This window comes from Labeo rohita, chromosome 8, assembly GCF_022985175.1.
Source record: "Labeo rohita strain BAU-BD-2019 chromosome 8, IGBB_LRoh.1.0, whole genome shotgun sequence".
NCBI lineage: Eukaryota > Metazoa > Chordata > Actinopteri > Cypriniformes > Cyprinidae > Labeo > Labeo rohita.
The window spans coordinates 7,936,350-7,950,681 of NC_066876.1; the positions used below are offsets into that span (position 1 = coordinate 7,936,350).

At 34.3% G+C, this 14,332-nt stretch overlaps 1 protein-coding gene across 3 annotated transcripts in view; it reads right to left on the reverse strand.

Moving 5' to 3' along the window:
• The window catches only part of si:dkey-220o5.5 (actin filament-associated protein 1-like 2), a 57,031-nt gene that overhangs the window by 32,137 nt on the left and 10,562 nt on the right, over positions 1 to 14,332 (reverse strand). For 2 of the 3 annotated variants that reach the window (XM_051116626.1, XM_051116625.1), the window contains exons 2-3: positions 8,127 to 8,264; positions 4,721 to 4,854 (exon numbers count right to left, since the gene is read on the reverse strand). In XM_051116626.1, the coding sequence (XP_050972583.1) occupies positions 4,721 to 4,854; positions 8,127 to 8,264 (272 nt within the window). Of the gene's footprint in view, positions 1 to 4,720; positions 4,855 to 5,016; positions 5,303 to 8,126; positions 8,265 to 14,332 lie in introns of those variants that run through there. The other variant, XM_051116627.1, reaches the window with a different exon arrangement.

Here is a 14,332-nt window from a genome sequence, read left to right on the forward strand (position 1 = left end):
AAGTAAATTGATGCATTTCTGTAAAAAAAAAATACCCATATTTAAAACTTTACAAACTCTAATCTCTAGCTTCTGCTGTCATACTCACGTTCACGTGAGAGTCGGGTTCCAGTGGATGATGTAGGACATAGGCGTAGTGTAAGCATTGCATCGTATTGTTTCAGAAGGCCTTTATTAACTTCCCAGAGCCACGTGGAGCACTTTTAATGATGGATGGATGCACTTTATTGGACTTCAAAATCTCAACACCCATTCACTGCCATTATAAAGCTTGGAAGGGCCAGGATATTTTTAATATAACTCCAATTGTATTTGTCTGAAAGAAAAAATCATATACACCTACAGTAGGATAGCTTGAGGGTGAGTAAATCATGGGGTTTTTCATTTTTAGACGATCTAGATTTTTAGATCTCTTCTGTTTTCTTTGTTTTTTAAACCAGCAAACTCGCATTTTATTTACTCACCACAAGACATTTATAGACCCTGTGTACAGAACTACAAAATAAAACCCCTATTCTTCACAGAAACTATTTCAGCACAACTCAACTAACCACAGTCTAATAAAGATAAATCTAAAGTCACATTTACCATTGCTTGACACATTTTCAGTCGAAAATCTATTTCAATAGTAATCTATGCTGGTCACACAATTTTGCTGCTGACTGACAGAAAATTTCACAGATTTCACTAATGTGGCCCTTCTCAAGAACTATGTGTCTTTTTTCATAGTGTTTCTTCCTCATATATATCTGGACCATTATCTAGACAACACAAATATTAATTAAAGGGATAGTTCACCCAAAAATGAAAATTACCCAAAGATTTACTCACCCTCAAGCCATTGTAGGTGTATATTTTTGTATATACTTTCTGCTTTCATACGAATGCAATTGGAATTATATCCAAAAATGTCTTAGCTCCTCCAAGCTTTATAATGCCAGTGAATGGGTGTTGAGATTTTGAAGCCCAAAAAAAATGCATCCATCCATCATAAAAAGTACTCCAAATGAATCCGGGGGGTTACTAAAGGACTTCTAAAGTAAACTGATGTGTAAGTAAAATACCCATATTTAAATTTTATGAACTGTAATCTTTAGCTTCTGCTGTCATACTCGTGTTGACGAGAGAGTCAGGTTCCAGCAGATGATTAATTCCATCGCATTAATTCACTTCAAAAGGTCTTTATTAACCCCCCAGAGCTGTGTGGAGTACTTTTTAAGATAGATGCATGCACTTTATTGGACTTCAAAATCTCAACAGCCATTCACTGCCATTATAAAGCTTGGAAGAGCCAGGACATTTTTTTAAATATAACTCCGATTGTATTTGTCTGAAAGAAGAAAGTCATCTACACCTAGGATGGCTTGAGGGTGAGTAAATCATGGGGGAATTTGTATTTTTAGATGAACTATCCCTTCTGTTTTCTTTCTTTTTTAAACCGGTAAATTGGCATTTTATTTACTCACCACAATCCATTTTTAGACCCTGTGTGCAGAACTACAAAATAAAACCCTAAAACAGTGTTCAGCTAAAAATAATACATATCAGTGCATCCTTTCTTACAAAGCAAAATGGTTTGCGCACAACACAATCCTCTACTCTTAGACATTTGAAAACATTTTCATTTCACTCATAATTTAATTTGTGTCCTTGAAGTGCTTTTCACCATGTTTTTTCATCATAAATCACTCAAGGGGGAACCGCAGGAATGTTATTCCTGATATCTTGTTGTCGTCACACAGCCCATTCATACACTAAGACCTTGACACAGCGTTGTTTGTACTGTTACCGGGCTGAATCGCATTATAATGCATTTCTGGAATTCTTCGCTGTGATTCAAACACCCACATGCACATAAAACAGCCTTTAACGCCTGAGAATGGCAGCAGGTGTCCATGTGCCACAACGTTGTTTTGCAAAGCTACATATGAAAAGATTATTTGTTAACTGTAATATACAGCTACCTCAGGCTGCTGAAAGATACAAGCATATGACTTGTACTACTAATAACACTTCCGCAAGCTGAACAATAACGCTTTCATTCATCAAGGCCTCTGTTCGGATCTGGGTTGCCTGTAAGCGAGACTTCAGACTGTCACTGAAATTAAATCAACATAGATTTTGTATTATAAATTAACAGATACAGTCCTAGATTCTGATTGGCCCATAAGTGTTTTAGCAGTGTTGTATTAAATGGTATAGTAAGAGGTTAAACTCCTCCTCAGCATTAGAATGAGACAGTAACCTTACACGGCTAAATGTTTCCGTCCCCTGTCATCATGGCATGCAAATACTATTAAAATTATTTTTGGAAAAATACTTTGTATTAATAACCTTTATATAACCTGACTTTCTATTTATGCAATATAGTGGATGTGTTCAAGGACAATTAAGTACGTGATTCATTTATAACAAAAGAAAACATAATGCTTTCATTTTCAAAATCCGATTTTTTTTCATACACTGAATAATGGATGGGCTCAAGTTTCAATTCATTTTATTAATTTTTTTGTTTGTTGTTGTGAATTTAAAGGTATGCAAAGGATTGTGGGTGACTGAAGAATGCGAAAGATGTGTTTTTATTTTAACTAAAACTAATACTAGTAAAAATGTTTACATTAAGTTAAATAAAGCTGAAATAGTTGAAGCTGAAGTACTAGAATGACTAAAACTGAAATAAAAAATAAAAAGGCCAAGTAGAAAATATTTAAAAAAATAATAAAAATTACAAAAACTAAAACAAAACAGTTTAAGTACTAGAATGACTGAAAAACTGAAATAAAAAATAAATGAAAGCTAAACATAAAATAAATAAATAAAGCACAAAATTATTAAAATTGGAACTAAAAATTAAATCATTGAAAGAACTGGAATTACTAAAACCGTAATAATAACATAAATGAAAGCTAAATAGAAATATAAAAAATAATAAAAATGACAAAAGCACAAAATTACTAAAACTCAAACTAAAAACAAAATGGTTAACAAAATGTTTAAAGCACTAGAATTACTATAACTGAAATAAAAATAAATGAAAGCTAAATAGAAAACATAAATAATAATTATAAAAATGTCAAAAGCACAACATTTCTAAAACTTAAACTTAAAAAAAAATGGTTTAAGTACTAGAATTCCTAAAACAGAAATAAAAATAAATGAAAGCTAAATAGAAAATATAAAAAAACGAATAAAATAAGGCATTAAATTACTAAAACCTAAACTAAATCAAATTAATATAAAGTACTAGACATTACTAAGACTGCAATAAAAATTAATATTAAAACCGAATAGAAAATATAAAAAAAGATAAAAGCACAACATTACTAAAACTTAAAGTAAAAATGTAATAGTTGAAGTACTAGAATTACTAAAACTGAAATAAAAAATAAATGAAAACTAAATGGAAAATACTAAAAAAAAAAACCCTAATAAAAATGACAAAATTATTAACACTTGAACTAAAAACTAAATAGTTGAAGTACTAGAATTACTAAAACTGAAATAAAAAATAAATGAAAACTAAATGGAAAATGCTAAAAAAAAAACTAATAAAAATGACAAAATTATTAACACTTGAACTAAAAACTAATTAGTTGAAGTAATAGAATTACTAAAACTGAAAAAAATGAAAATACTAAAAAAAAACAAAAAAATTACAACATTATTAAAACTTAAACTAAAACTAAATAGTTGAAGTACTAGAATTACTGAAACAGAAAATAAAAATAAATGAAAGCTAAATGGAAAATACTAAAAAAATGAATAAAAATGTCAAAAGCACAACATTATTAAACCTTAAATTAAAAACTAAATAGTAATAGAATTACTAAAACTGAAATGAAAAATAAATGAAAGATAATAGAAAATACTAAAAAAAAACCTAATAGAAATGACAAAATTATTAAAACTTAAACTAAAAACTAAATAGTTGAAGTACTAGAATTACTAAAACTAAAGTAAAAAATAAATGAAAGCTAAATGGAAAATACAAAAAAAAACTAATAAAAATGTCAAAAGCACAAAATTATTAAAACTTAAACTAAAAAACTAAATAGCTGAAGTACTAGAACTAGATAAAATATAAAAAACAAGCACAAAATTACTAACACTTAGACTAAAATGCATACTGAAAATGTAAAAATAAAAGCTAATTCAAATATTAATAATTACTGTAATCATATATAAATAATATTAAAATAACACTAATAATAATAAATGAAACATAAAATAACATTCCAAGCCCATTACACAAACATAACATGAAATGTCTTGTATATAATATCATAATATCATATATATAGCATTAAAATAATACACACACACACACACACACACAAATATATATATATATATATATATATTGAGCAAAATATGTAGGGCTATATGTGACGTGGTTGGAGGGGCTGGTGACGTGATGTGACTGGAGCAGTTATTACGTTCTGATGGAAGATTAGAAAGACAAACATTTTTTTCTTTTGAAAACTGACTATGAACAGATGAATGCTGCACGATAACACTAGGAATGTGCATTATGTAATCAGGGTCCATACCGACTCAAATAATATTTGCTTCTATGTAAATGGGCTTTCATACAAAATAAAAATCTCTCTTCTTTGATAAGCCAAATACTGTTTACTCTATTTATAGCTGACACCATGTCCATAAACCTTTCATTAAGTATTACTACATATTACGATGACGTCTGGAGGGCTGGACTCACCCCGGGCTGCAGGCGGTCAGTAGAGGTGACTGGAAGAGCTCCCTCTGTGGAATGAGCCTCAGCAATGGTGCTTTCCCTGAGATCACTGGGGCCTCCAGAGGGACAATTCATAATCATGTACTCCGCATCCTCCGCTAAACATAAAACATGTACAATCATCATTTATTTTTCACAGAAAAGAGCCCACAACCCAAAGTGAAGCAATAAACTGTGGTGTGAGAAGGTCAGACATTCATAACAGTGGCATTTATGTATAAAAGTCTTAAAGATGTGGCAGCAAAGATGGTAAAGATGACCTTTTGTACATGCAAGGGTTACATGAGAGCAGCGGTCTTTGAATTGAACATCTGTCCCTCTCAACCTCTCCGTGACCCTGCACTGATTCTCTTTATCCCGCGAAGGCTCTCAGTTCAGCTCAGTCTCCACAGCCGCAGGTGGATCTCAGTTATGACAGTTATGAAAAAGCACGTAAAACACGACGGCTGTGTCAGAGCTGCGCTGCAGATGGGATGTTTAACAAAAGCGCACTCTTTAAAGGGATAGTTCACTCAGAAATGAAAATTGTGTCATTAATTACTCACCCTCATGTTGTTCCAAACCCGTAAGACCTTTGTTCATCTTCAAGACGCAAATTAAGATTTTTTTGATGAAACCCGAAAGCTTTCTGACCCTGCATAGACAGCAGTGCAACTGATATGTTCAAGGCCCAGAAAGGTAGTAAGGACATCATTAAAATAATATCTGACATCAGTGGTTTATTACCGTAACGTATTGAAGGTATGAGAATACTTTTTGAGCGCAAAGAAAACAAAAATAACTTTATTCAACAAATTTCTTCTCTTCCGTGTCAGTCTTCGACGCACATTCGCGCAAGTACCACAAGACATGGTATTGTGTTGCTATCTATGGAAGGTCAGAAAGCTCTCGGATTTCATCAAAATATCATAATTTGTGTCCTGAAGATGAACGAAGCTCTTACGGGTTGAACTACCAATCCGGGTCAATACAGTTAGGGTATGTTGAAAAACGAGAAAAATCTCGTTTTTTTCTTTAACTTCGAAATCGTTCTACATCGCTGTTTTACCTTTTTTTGTTAAGGGTGTTTGATCTTCTTTGCATGTTCACTTTGTAAACACTGGGTTGGTACTTCTGCAGCAACGTAGGATGATTTTGAAGTTGGGAAGAAAATGAGATGGGAGTTTTTTAACATACCCTAACTGTCTTGAATCGGAAAAACAAGAGTTCACACAGAGCTAGACAAGACTAGCGTTTAAGGTCAAACAGTTTATAAACTGTCAACTTGTTTCAAAAGTGACCAATCGTTTCACTACATAAGACCCTTCTTCCTCAGTTGGGATCATTTAGAGCCCTTTGAAGCTGCATTTAAACTGCATTTTGGAAGTTCAAACTCATGCGCACCATAGAAGTCCACTACAGGTGCATCTCAATTAGAATATTGTGGAAAAGTTGATTTATTTCAGTAATTCAACTCAAATTGTGAAACTCGTGTATTAAATAAATTCAATGCACACAGACTGAAGTAGTTTAAGCCTTCAGTTCTTTTAATTGTGATGATTTTGGCTCAAATTTAACAAAAAACAATCAGCTAATCAACTCAAAACACCTGCAAAAGTTTCCTGAGCCTTCAAAATGGTCTCTCAATTTGGTTTACTAGGCTACACAATCATGGGGAAGACTGCTGATCTGACAGTTGTCCAGAAGACTCATTGACACCCTTCACAAGGAGGGTAAGCCACAAACATTCATTGCCAAAGAAGCTGGCTGTTCACAGAGTGCTGTATCCAAGCATGTTAACAGAAAGTTGAGTGGAAGAAAAATGTGTGGAAGAAAAAGATGCACAACCAACCGAGAGAACAGCAGCCTTGAGAGGTTTATCAAGCAAATCGATTCAAGAATTTGGGTGAACTTCACAAGGAATGGACTGAGGCTGAGGTCAAGGCATCAAGAGCCACCACACACAGACGTGTCAAGGAATTTGGCTACAGTTGTCGTATTCCTCTTGTTAAGTCACTCCTGAACCACAGACAACGTCAGAGGCGTCTTACCTGGGCTAAGGAGAAGAAGAAATGGACTGTTGCCCAGTGGTCCAAAGTCCTCTTTTCAGATGAGAGCATGTGTTGTATTTCATTTGGAAACCAAGGTCCTAGAGTCTGGAGGAAGGGTGGAGAAGCTCATAGACCAAGCTGCATGAACTCCAGTGTTAAGTTTCCACAGTCTGTGATGATTTGGGGTGCAATGTCATCTGCTGGTTTTGGTCCACTGTGTTTTTTGAAAACCAAAGTCACTGCACCCGTTTACTATGAAATTTTAGAGCACCTCATGCTACCATCTGCTGATCAGCTTTTTAAAAATGCTGATTTCATTTTCCAGCAGGATTTGGCACCTGCCCACACTGCCAAAAGCACCAAAGTTGGTTAAATGACCATAGTGTTGGTGTGCTTGACTGGTCAGCAAACTTACCAGACCTGAACCCCATAGAGAATCTAAGGCGTAATGTCAAGAGGAAAATGAGAAACAGAGACCAAAAAATGCAGATGAGCTGAAGGCCACTGTCAAAGAAACCTGGGCTCCTTGCCACCTCAGCAGTGCCACAGACTGATCACCTCCATGCCACGACGAATTGAGGCAGTAATTAAAGCAAAAGGAGCCCCTACCAAGTATTGAGTACATATACAGTAAATGAACATACTTTCCAGAAGGCCAACAATTCACTAAAAATGTTTTTTTATTGGTCTTATGAAGTATTCTAATTTGTTGAGATAGTGAATAGGTGGGTTTTTGTTAAATGTGAGTCAAAATCATTACAATTAATAAAACCAAAGACTTAAACTACTTCAGACTGTGTGCACTGAATTTATTTAATATTTGAGTTGAATTACTGAAATAAATGAACCTTTCCACGACATTCTAATTTACTGAGATGCACCTGTATATAGAGAGAAATCCTGAAATGTTTTCCTCAAGAAACATAATTACTTTATGACTGAAGAAAGAAAGACATGTACATCTTGGATGACAAGAGGGTGAGTACATTATCTGTAAATATTTGTTCTGGAAGTGAACTTCTCCTTTAATATATACTATGTATACTTTAAATACTTTTATTAAGTGTTAAAATTAGATTTTTATGTTTTAAAAATTATTTTTTTATTTTAAAAAATATAAACTTAATTACATTTAATTAAATTTAAATTTAATTAAATGATCACATTTTAAAATATATTTGTATAGAAAACAGCTATTTTAAATTATAAAAATATTTCACAAATTACTGGTGAGCAAACTTTTAAAAACCTCAAAAAAATCTCACCAACCCAGACTTTTGAAGAGTAATGCATACTTACATATACAATCACACATTTAATTCATACAATTAAGTTGTTACCTGGTGCGTCCTTATTGTCCTGTAGTTTATATAGCAGCTCTGAGATGGATTTTTTCTGGGCCTGAGCGATATAACTGAGATTCTCACTGTCCAGAACCAGCAAGAACGCCTGCAGGTCCGAAACCAGCCGAGCCAGCACTGCAAAACCACCGAAAAAAAAACATTATTTATCAATGCACACAATTAAATAATTTTTATCACTTTATACTTGCATAATTCACAAAATTAAAGCTTGATTGGTAATTACGCACAATAAAAATCCATGACATTCTTTACACATCCCACATATTAAGCTCCTTTCTGACGCTGTCTATAATTATTTTATTTAGAATGGTTTTTAAAATATAAAATTTTTATAAATGTAATCTTATTAAAATGTAATATTTTGATAAATAAACACGATAGATTTTCAATTTTAACGCCCCTTAATCTGCACGTTTCACCCTCGCCAAGTGACAACGGTGTACCAGTTCTAACGCCATGGCAAAATTTCTGCCAGTGGCTGCACAGATGAGCACAGAGCACTATTTAGAGTCGCACCCTTTAGAAGAGACAAGAGAGCAGTGGATTTATTGGTTTATTTACTGTATATTACACTCCTGCCACACAGAACTAATATAAACATGTGATTTCTTTCCCAGCTGTTTATCTTCACAGACATAACCGACTGTTTTTGTAATTCATGTGTGTTTTTAACATAAACTTGTGTGTATTTGACAGTTTAAGCGCAAAAAGACATTAAAAGTGAACTTAGTTTAATACTCACATCACATGCCGTGACAGCCGCTTTCTGTGTGTGTGCTTCGAATGTTTGCACTCAGAAAACCATATATCAGAAGTTTAAATATGGTTTAAAGCACATGGTTTCAGCGCAATAGACATGATAATCAAAACCAAAAACATGTTATTTAGTCAAGTATCTGAGGCACGAGCTGTAAAGACACAGCCCTGTTCTGAAAAAGGGGGCGGGGAACAGCAGCTCATTTGCATTTGCGTGTTCGTGCTTCCAGTCAAAATGATATAATAAATGATCCGTTGGGAATTTTGAGCTGAAACTTTACAGACATATTCTGGGGACACTTGAGACTTAAAGTACATCTTGTAAAAAAGGTTATAATAGGTCACCTTTAACAAAAAGTTCTGCCCTAAAAGTGCTGTAGAAACATCCAAATATGTCTAAATGCACATGAAAGGGAAATAGCTGTGTTATGAAGTTATGAAAATATATAAATCCAGAATGAAAACTATGAATGCAGCCTGACTAACCAGTAGTGTTTCCAGGAACGATCTGTTTTCGACTTATTAAACCACAAAGTAAACAGGCGTGCTGATTGAATTAGGTGAGATTTTCAATCATTCCTTCAAAGCGCTGTTATTATGACCGAAACAGAGAACTCCTAAACTGCTGATTTATTTACTCTCTCAGCTGAGTAAGTGTGCTGTTCCACGCTGTTTTGCATTATTTATACAAAAGTGGCTTTATAACAAGGTTAGAGTGCATTCCTGCAGCCAAAGCCATTCATCACATTAGACTCGTATCCACACAAACATCAACACATGCGACTCTCGCACACACGCTGAGGTTATACCTTTAACTGCGCACTTCAAGAGTCATTTTAATATTGAAGCAAACACATTTCTACTACCCAGTAACCAGCGCCTGCAGATTTGGTGATGTGAGGAGGAAAAGAGGCCTCTACCTGTTTTATGACGGTTTAAAGTGAGGTCTGCTCTCTGTCTTGCCCTTATTATGTTGGCTGCAGACAAACAGGCCACTGTTCATGCCCTTACCACAGTAAACATACAGAGACTCCACACACTGTGTATATTACACACAGACACACATCAGTGGACCTTTGTGCTGCACTCAATCCTCTCTCACTCTTTCTCACACATCATTTGACGCTCTCTCACAGCCGGTTTCTCAAAGTCCATGCTGTTCGCTCAGACGAGCATCACTATTATTAAAGCACAAGTTTAACAAACGTGAACAGAAGAAATTGTTGAATAAAGTCATTATTTCTCTGCGCACATAACATTAAGGTTGAACCACTGATGTCACATGGACTATTTTAACAGTGTCCTTACTACCTTTCTGAGCCTTGAACGTGTCAATTGCACTGCTTTCTATGCAGGGTCAGAAAGCTCTCGGATTTCATCAAAAATATCTTCATTTGTGTTTTGAAAATGAACAAGGTCTTAAGGGGTCGGAACGACATGAGGGTGAGTAATTAATGACAGAATGTTTATGCTTTCCGTAACAAGTGCTCTTGTAAAAGTGTACTTTTTTTTTTACAAGGGTATCTTCAAATGAATCTATTTTTTAAATCAAAATGTCAGACATTACCAGTTTGTCATAATATGTCAATACGATCTCTCTTTGGTGACCTCTACACAGGCCAGCTGTTGTGACAGAGCTGAATGGACCTTTGAAAAGATCTCTGTAGGGAAGCACATAAAGACCTGCGTGACGCTTCTGAAACACACGGCTACTGTTATTTCACTACTCATTTAAAAATGGTTTTCAGTCCTTATCTCTTTCAGCTCAAAATACCCCATATATTTTTTATTATAACATGTAGAAAATGTCATTTTTGGGGCTCAGATGTTGGGAGAAAATTAAGACTTTTATGTTATGACTTTTATGACTTCTAAAGGGGTCATCGGACGCCCATTTTCCACAAGTTGATATGACTCTTTAGGGTCTTAATGAAAAGTCTATAATATACTTTGGTTAAAAATTCTCAATGGTTATGTAAAACAACACCCTTTTTACCCTGCCAAAATGAGCTCTGCAAAAATCATCTCATTCTGGTCGAGGCTGCTTTAAATGCAAATGAGCTCTGCTCACCCCGCCCCTCTCTTCTCTCTGTGGAAAGACGAGCCTGTTTACTTTAGCCGCATTTAGCCGGAAAAAGGAAAGGCGATCGCACGAAAATAGATGGATATATGTAGATTGGGAGGCACATTCCCTTCACAAACAAACATAATCCACTGCATCTTCAGCGGCTCAGATGTCGGGAGTAAATGACGACCACTATGTTCATTATTACATCCAGCAACACAACACCTCGATCGCTCAATCAGAGATATTCTTGGTAAATCGCTCATGTCAATCAACTATCGTGGGAGCGGCCTCTGTTGGTGTGACGCAACAACGACAAGCATCTGATAATGGCTTGATTTGAAAAAGGGAATATGATTTTTACAGATTAATTAAAAACCACTGCATGGATTTTTATCATTGTAAGGTAGATTTGTACATACACTGACAACACACATTAATGTTCAAACAACATGAAAAAGTGAACTTAGCATCCAATGACCCCTTTAAGTCAAAGACTATAGAATACCCAAGACTTGTCACTCATATAGTTTTGAATGGGGAAAGATGCAACGCTCATTATGGCCACTAAGCCCTGCCTTCTTAATGAAAGAGCCAATCATTCATTAGTAAAGTCAGTGCATCACTGCAGCTGCCGTGAGAAGTCCAGGGGCCTAAACAATGTGACATCACACTGCTTTGAGAATCAAAGCTGCATACCTAATGAGACTGGTTTGGTTTAATGGGGATTAAAAAATTGGGAGTGGGTGTCATTGTTTCATTGTAGGGTGGTTGTGCCAACGCACATTTATGCCCAAATGCATAATAGGCAGTGTTGGGGAAAGTTACTTTTAAAAGCAATGCATTACAATATTGAGTTACTCCCTAAAAAAGTAACTAATTACGTTACTTAGTTACTTTTTATGGAAAGTAATGCGTTACTTTACTTTTGCGTTACTTTTTAAATCCAGGCAGGGCTTGCTTGTTTGTTTTCAATATAAAAAGTTCTATTTTTGGCAAATGTAAAAGCCCTTTCACACCAAAAGCCTCAGGCTTTGACAAAAGTAAATTCACGTCTGTACAATAGACCGCAGAATAAAAAATAACTCTTCAGCTATAAAAAAATGAAAACAAATGTTAGATTATCTTGAGTAATTTTTGCTTATTAGTATGGTTGAACTGGATCATCGAAGGTCGGCAGCAAAGACATACATATTTGTATTATTTAACATATTTAATTATTGCAGGTTTGTGTCATATTCTGAGTTGAATTTTACTGTTTTTATTCATTTTGAGGAATACTGAATCTGTTTTTTGTGAGTGAGATGAATTAATGCATGTTCACATTTATTCTAGAACAAACATCTTACTCTCGATTTCTCTCAACATGGGGAAATCAAAGCTTTTAATCAATAAATGGGTTGAAAGTAACTGGTGTTACTTGTAATGTGTTACCCCCAACACTGATAATAGGTGCCCTTATACTAAGGTAGCAAGTAAATTTGTTAACAAATAAAGTCGTGGAGGGTATCCACAGGGCCAGAGAGAGAAGAAAAGTGTAAACGTGGCTCCTTATCCAAGGCTGTGCTTTTATCATTTGCCAGAGAAAGGATCACAGGATCCAAATGGTTCATTTTCAAAGGATGTGTCTTTTTGACTCTTCTTTACAATAAAACCTCACTGAAACCTGCAGTTAATAGAAAATCAGCAGCTTTGACGACACAATGTTAAGTTTAGAAAGAAGTGCATCTCATTCACTAATAATATTGTGGATTATCTCATATTTGCATGTACTTCTCACAAAAAATTGACCTTGAGGTCCTTTGTTATCATTCAGAACAAAGTTGGTCAATTAAAGCACCAATGCACTGTGATACTTTTATTATAGTTTTATAAAAACGTCTGAGCTTGAACAGAAACTGAAGTTCTGGCCTGTGCAAACCACTGCTCTCGGTTCACACTGTCTGTTTTCCCAAATAGGGTACCAGAGCTGAGCATCTCAATTGTGTCTATTCTGAACTCGGTCCCATGTCTGCAGGGTGCAGTGGTGGTTTAGGGCTCCAGCTGTGGCTTCATCTCCTGGGAGTAAACATCTGAATTCCCATGGGTTTATACTGGGTCATGGGTGAGTACTAGTAGACATCTAACAATGCCTCAGCAGCGCTGCTCAAACAAACATTTCAAGAACTGTAAAAAGAGCCATGAGAATGCAGTAAATCCCACCACATCTCATATAACTTTCTCACATTGAGAAAAAACAGAGATATGTATAATATATCTTATAGATATCTGTAAGAATCACTTATATATTACTAACAGATATGCAAGCCCACATGGAACCTGTTGACTTTTTGATGTTATTGCACAAACTTTGAGTCATTTCTATTTTGTGAATGGAAAGACAAACTTGCATGAAAAAGGAAAAATATTTTTGACTTGACGAAATGTTATGGTGGTCTATCCATCATGTAAAAAATAAATAATTAAACATCTTAATTTTTATTTATTTAAAATTTATTTTAAAAAAAAATAAATGTAAGGTAAGGAGTTTTACAAATATCTTGAATTATTAATTCATTAATATACTTTTTTTGGGGTAGTCACACCATACTATACATTTGTAAGAGACTGTTTGACTTTGTTGGTGTACAAAAGGTTTTAAAATATTGTTAAGCAATTTTAGAATATTATTATAGATATTGTAATAAAGAAAAATTATAACCTTTAAAATTAATTTTTGAATGAGGCTTTTTTCTTCACTGAAATAAGGAGAGTACGGAAGCCTGTTTCTGCCACTAAATAAAAAATGTAAAAAAAATAAAATAAAATTTTGACTCATCAACTATCTCACAGTTCTGACTTTTTTCTCAAAATTGCATAATATAAATTCACATTTTTAAGAAATAAAATCAGAATTGCTTTACTTATCAGAACTGTGAGTTTATATTAAGCAATTCTGACTTTATTTCTCAGATTGCGACTTTATTTTCAAAATTGCGACTTTATATAAAAAAGTCAGAATTGCGAGATGTAAACTTGCAATTGCGAGAAAAAAAAGTCAGAGTTGAGAGATAAAACATCACAATTACCTATTTTATTTTTTATTCAGTTGCAGAAATGGGCTTCCAAAGGAGAGTGACATTTTTTATGCCCTCAAAAAATATATATTTTTAATTTTTAAAATTAAAACATGCTGATGACAGAAGAGAAACAACTAAATTCTTGAAACTTTCTTACCTAACTTATTTCCATTATGTTCTCTCCACTTAAATTGGTAAAAAATTAATTGCGCTTAATCATTTTGTGTTGGGACTACATAAATCAATTTTGTTGACACAACTAACTGAAAGGCGGATGTGTAGTTCCCAGCATGCTTTGCATG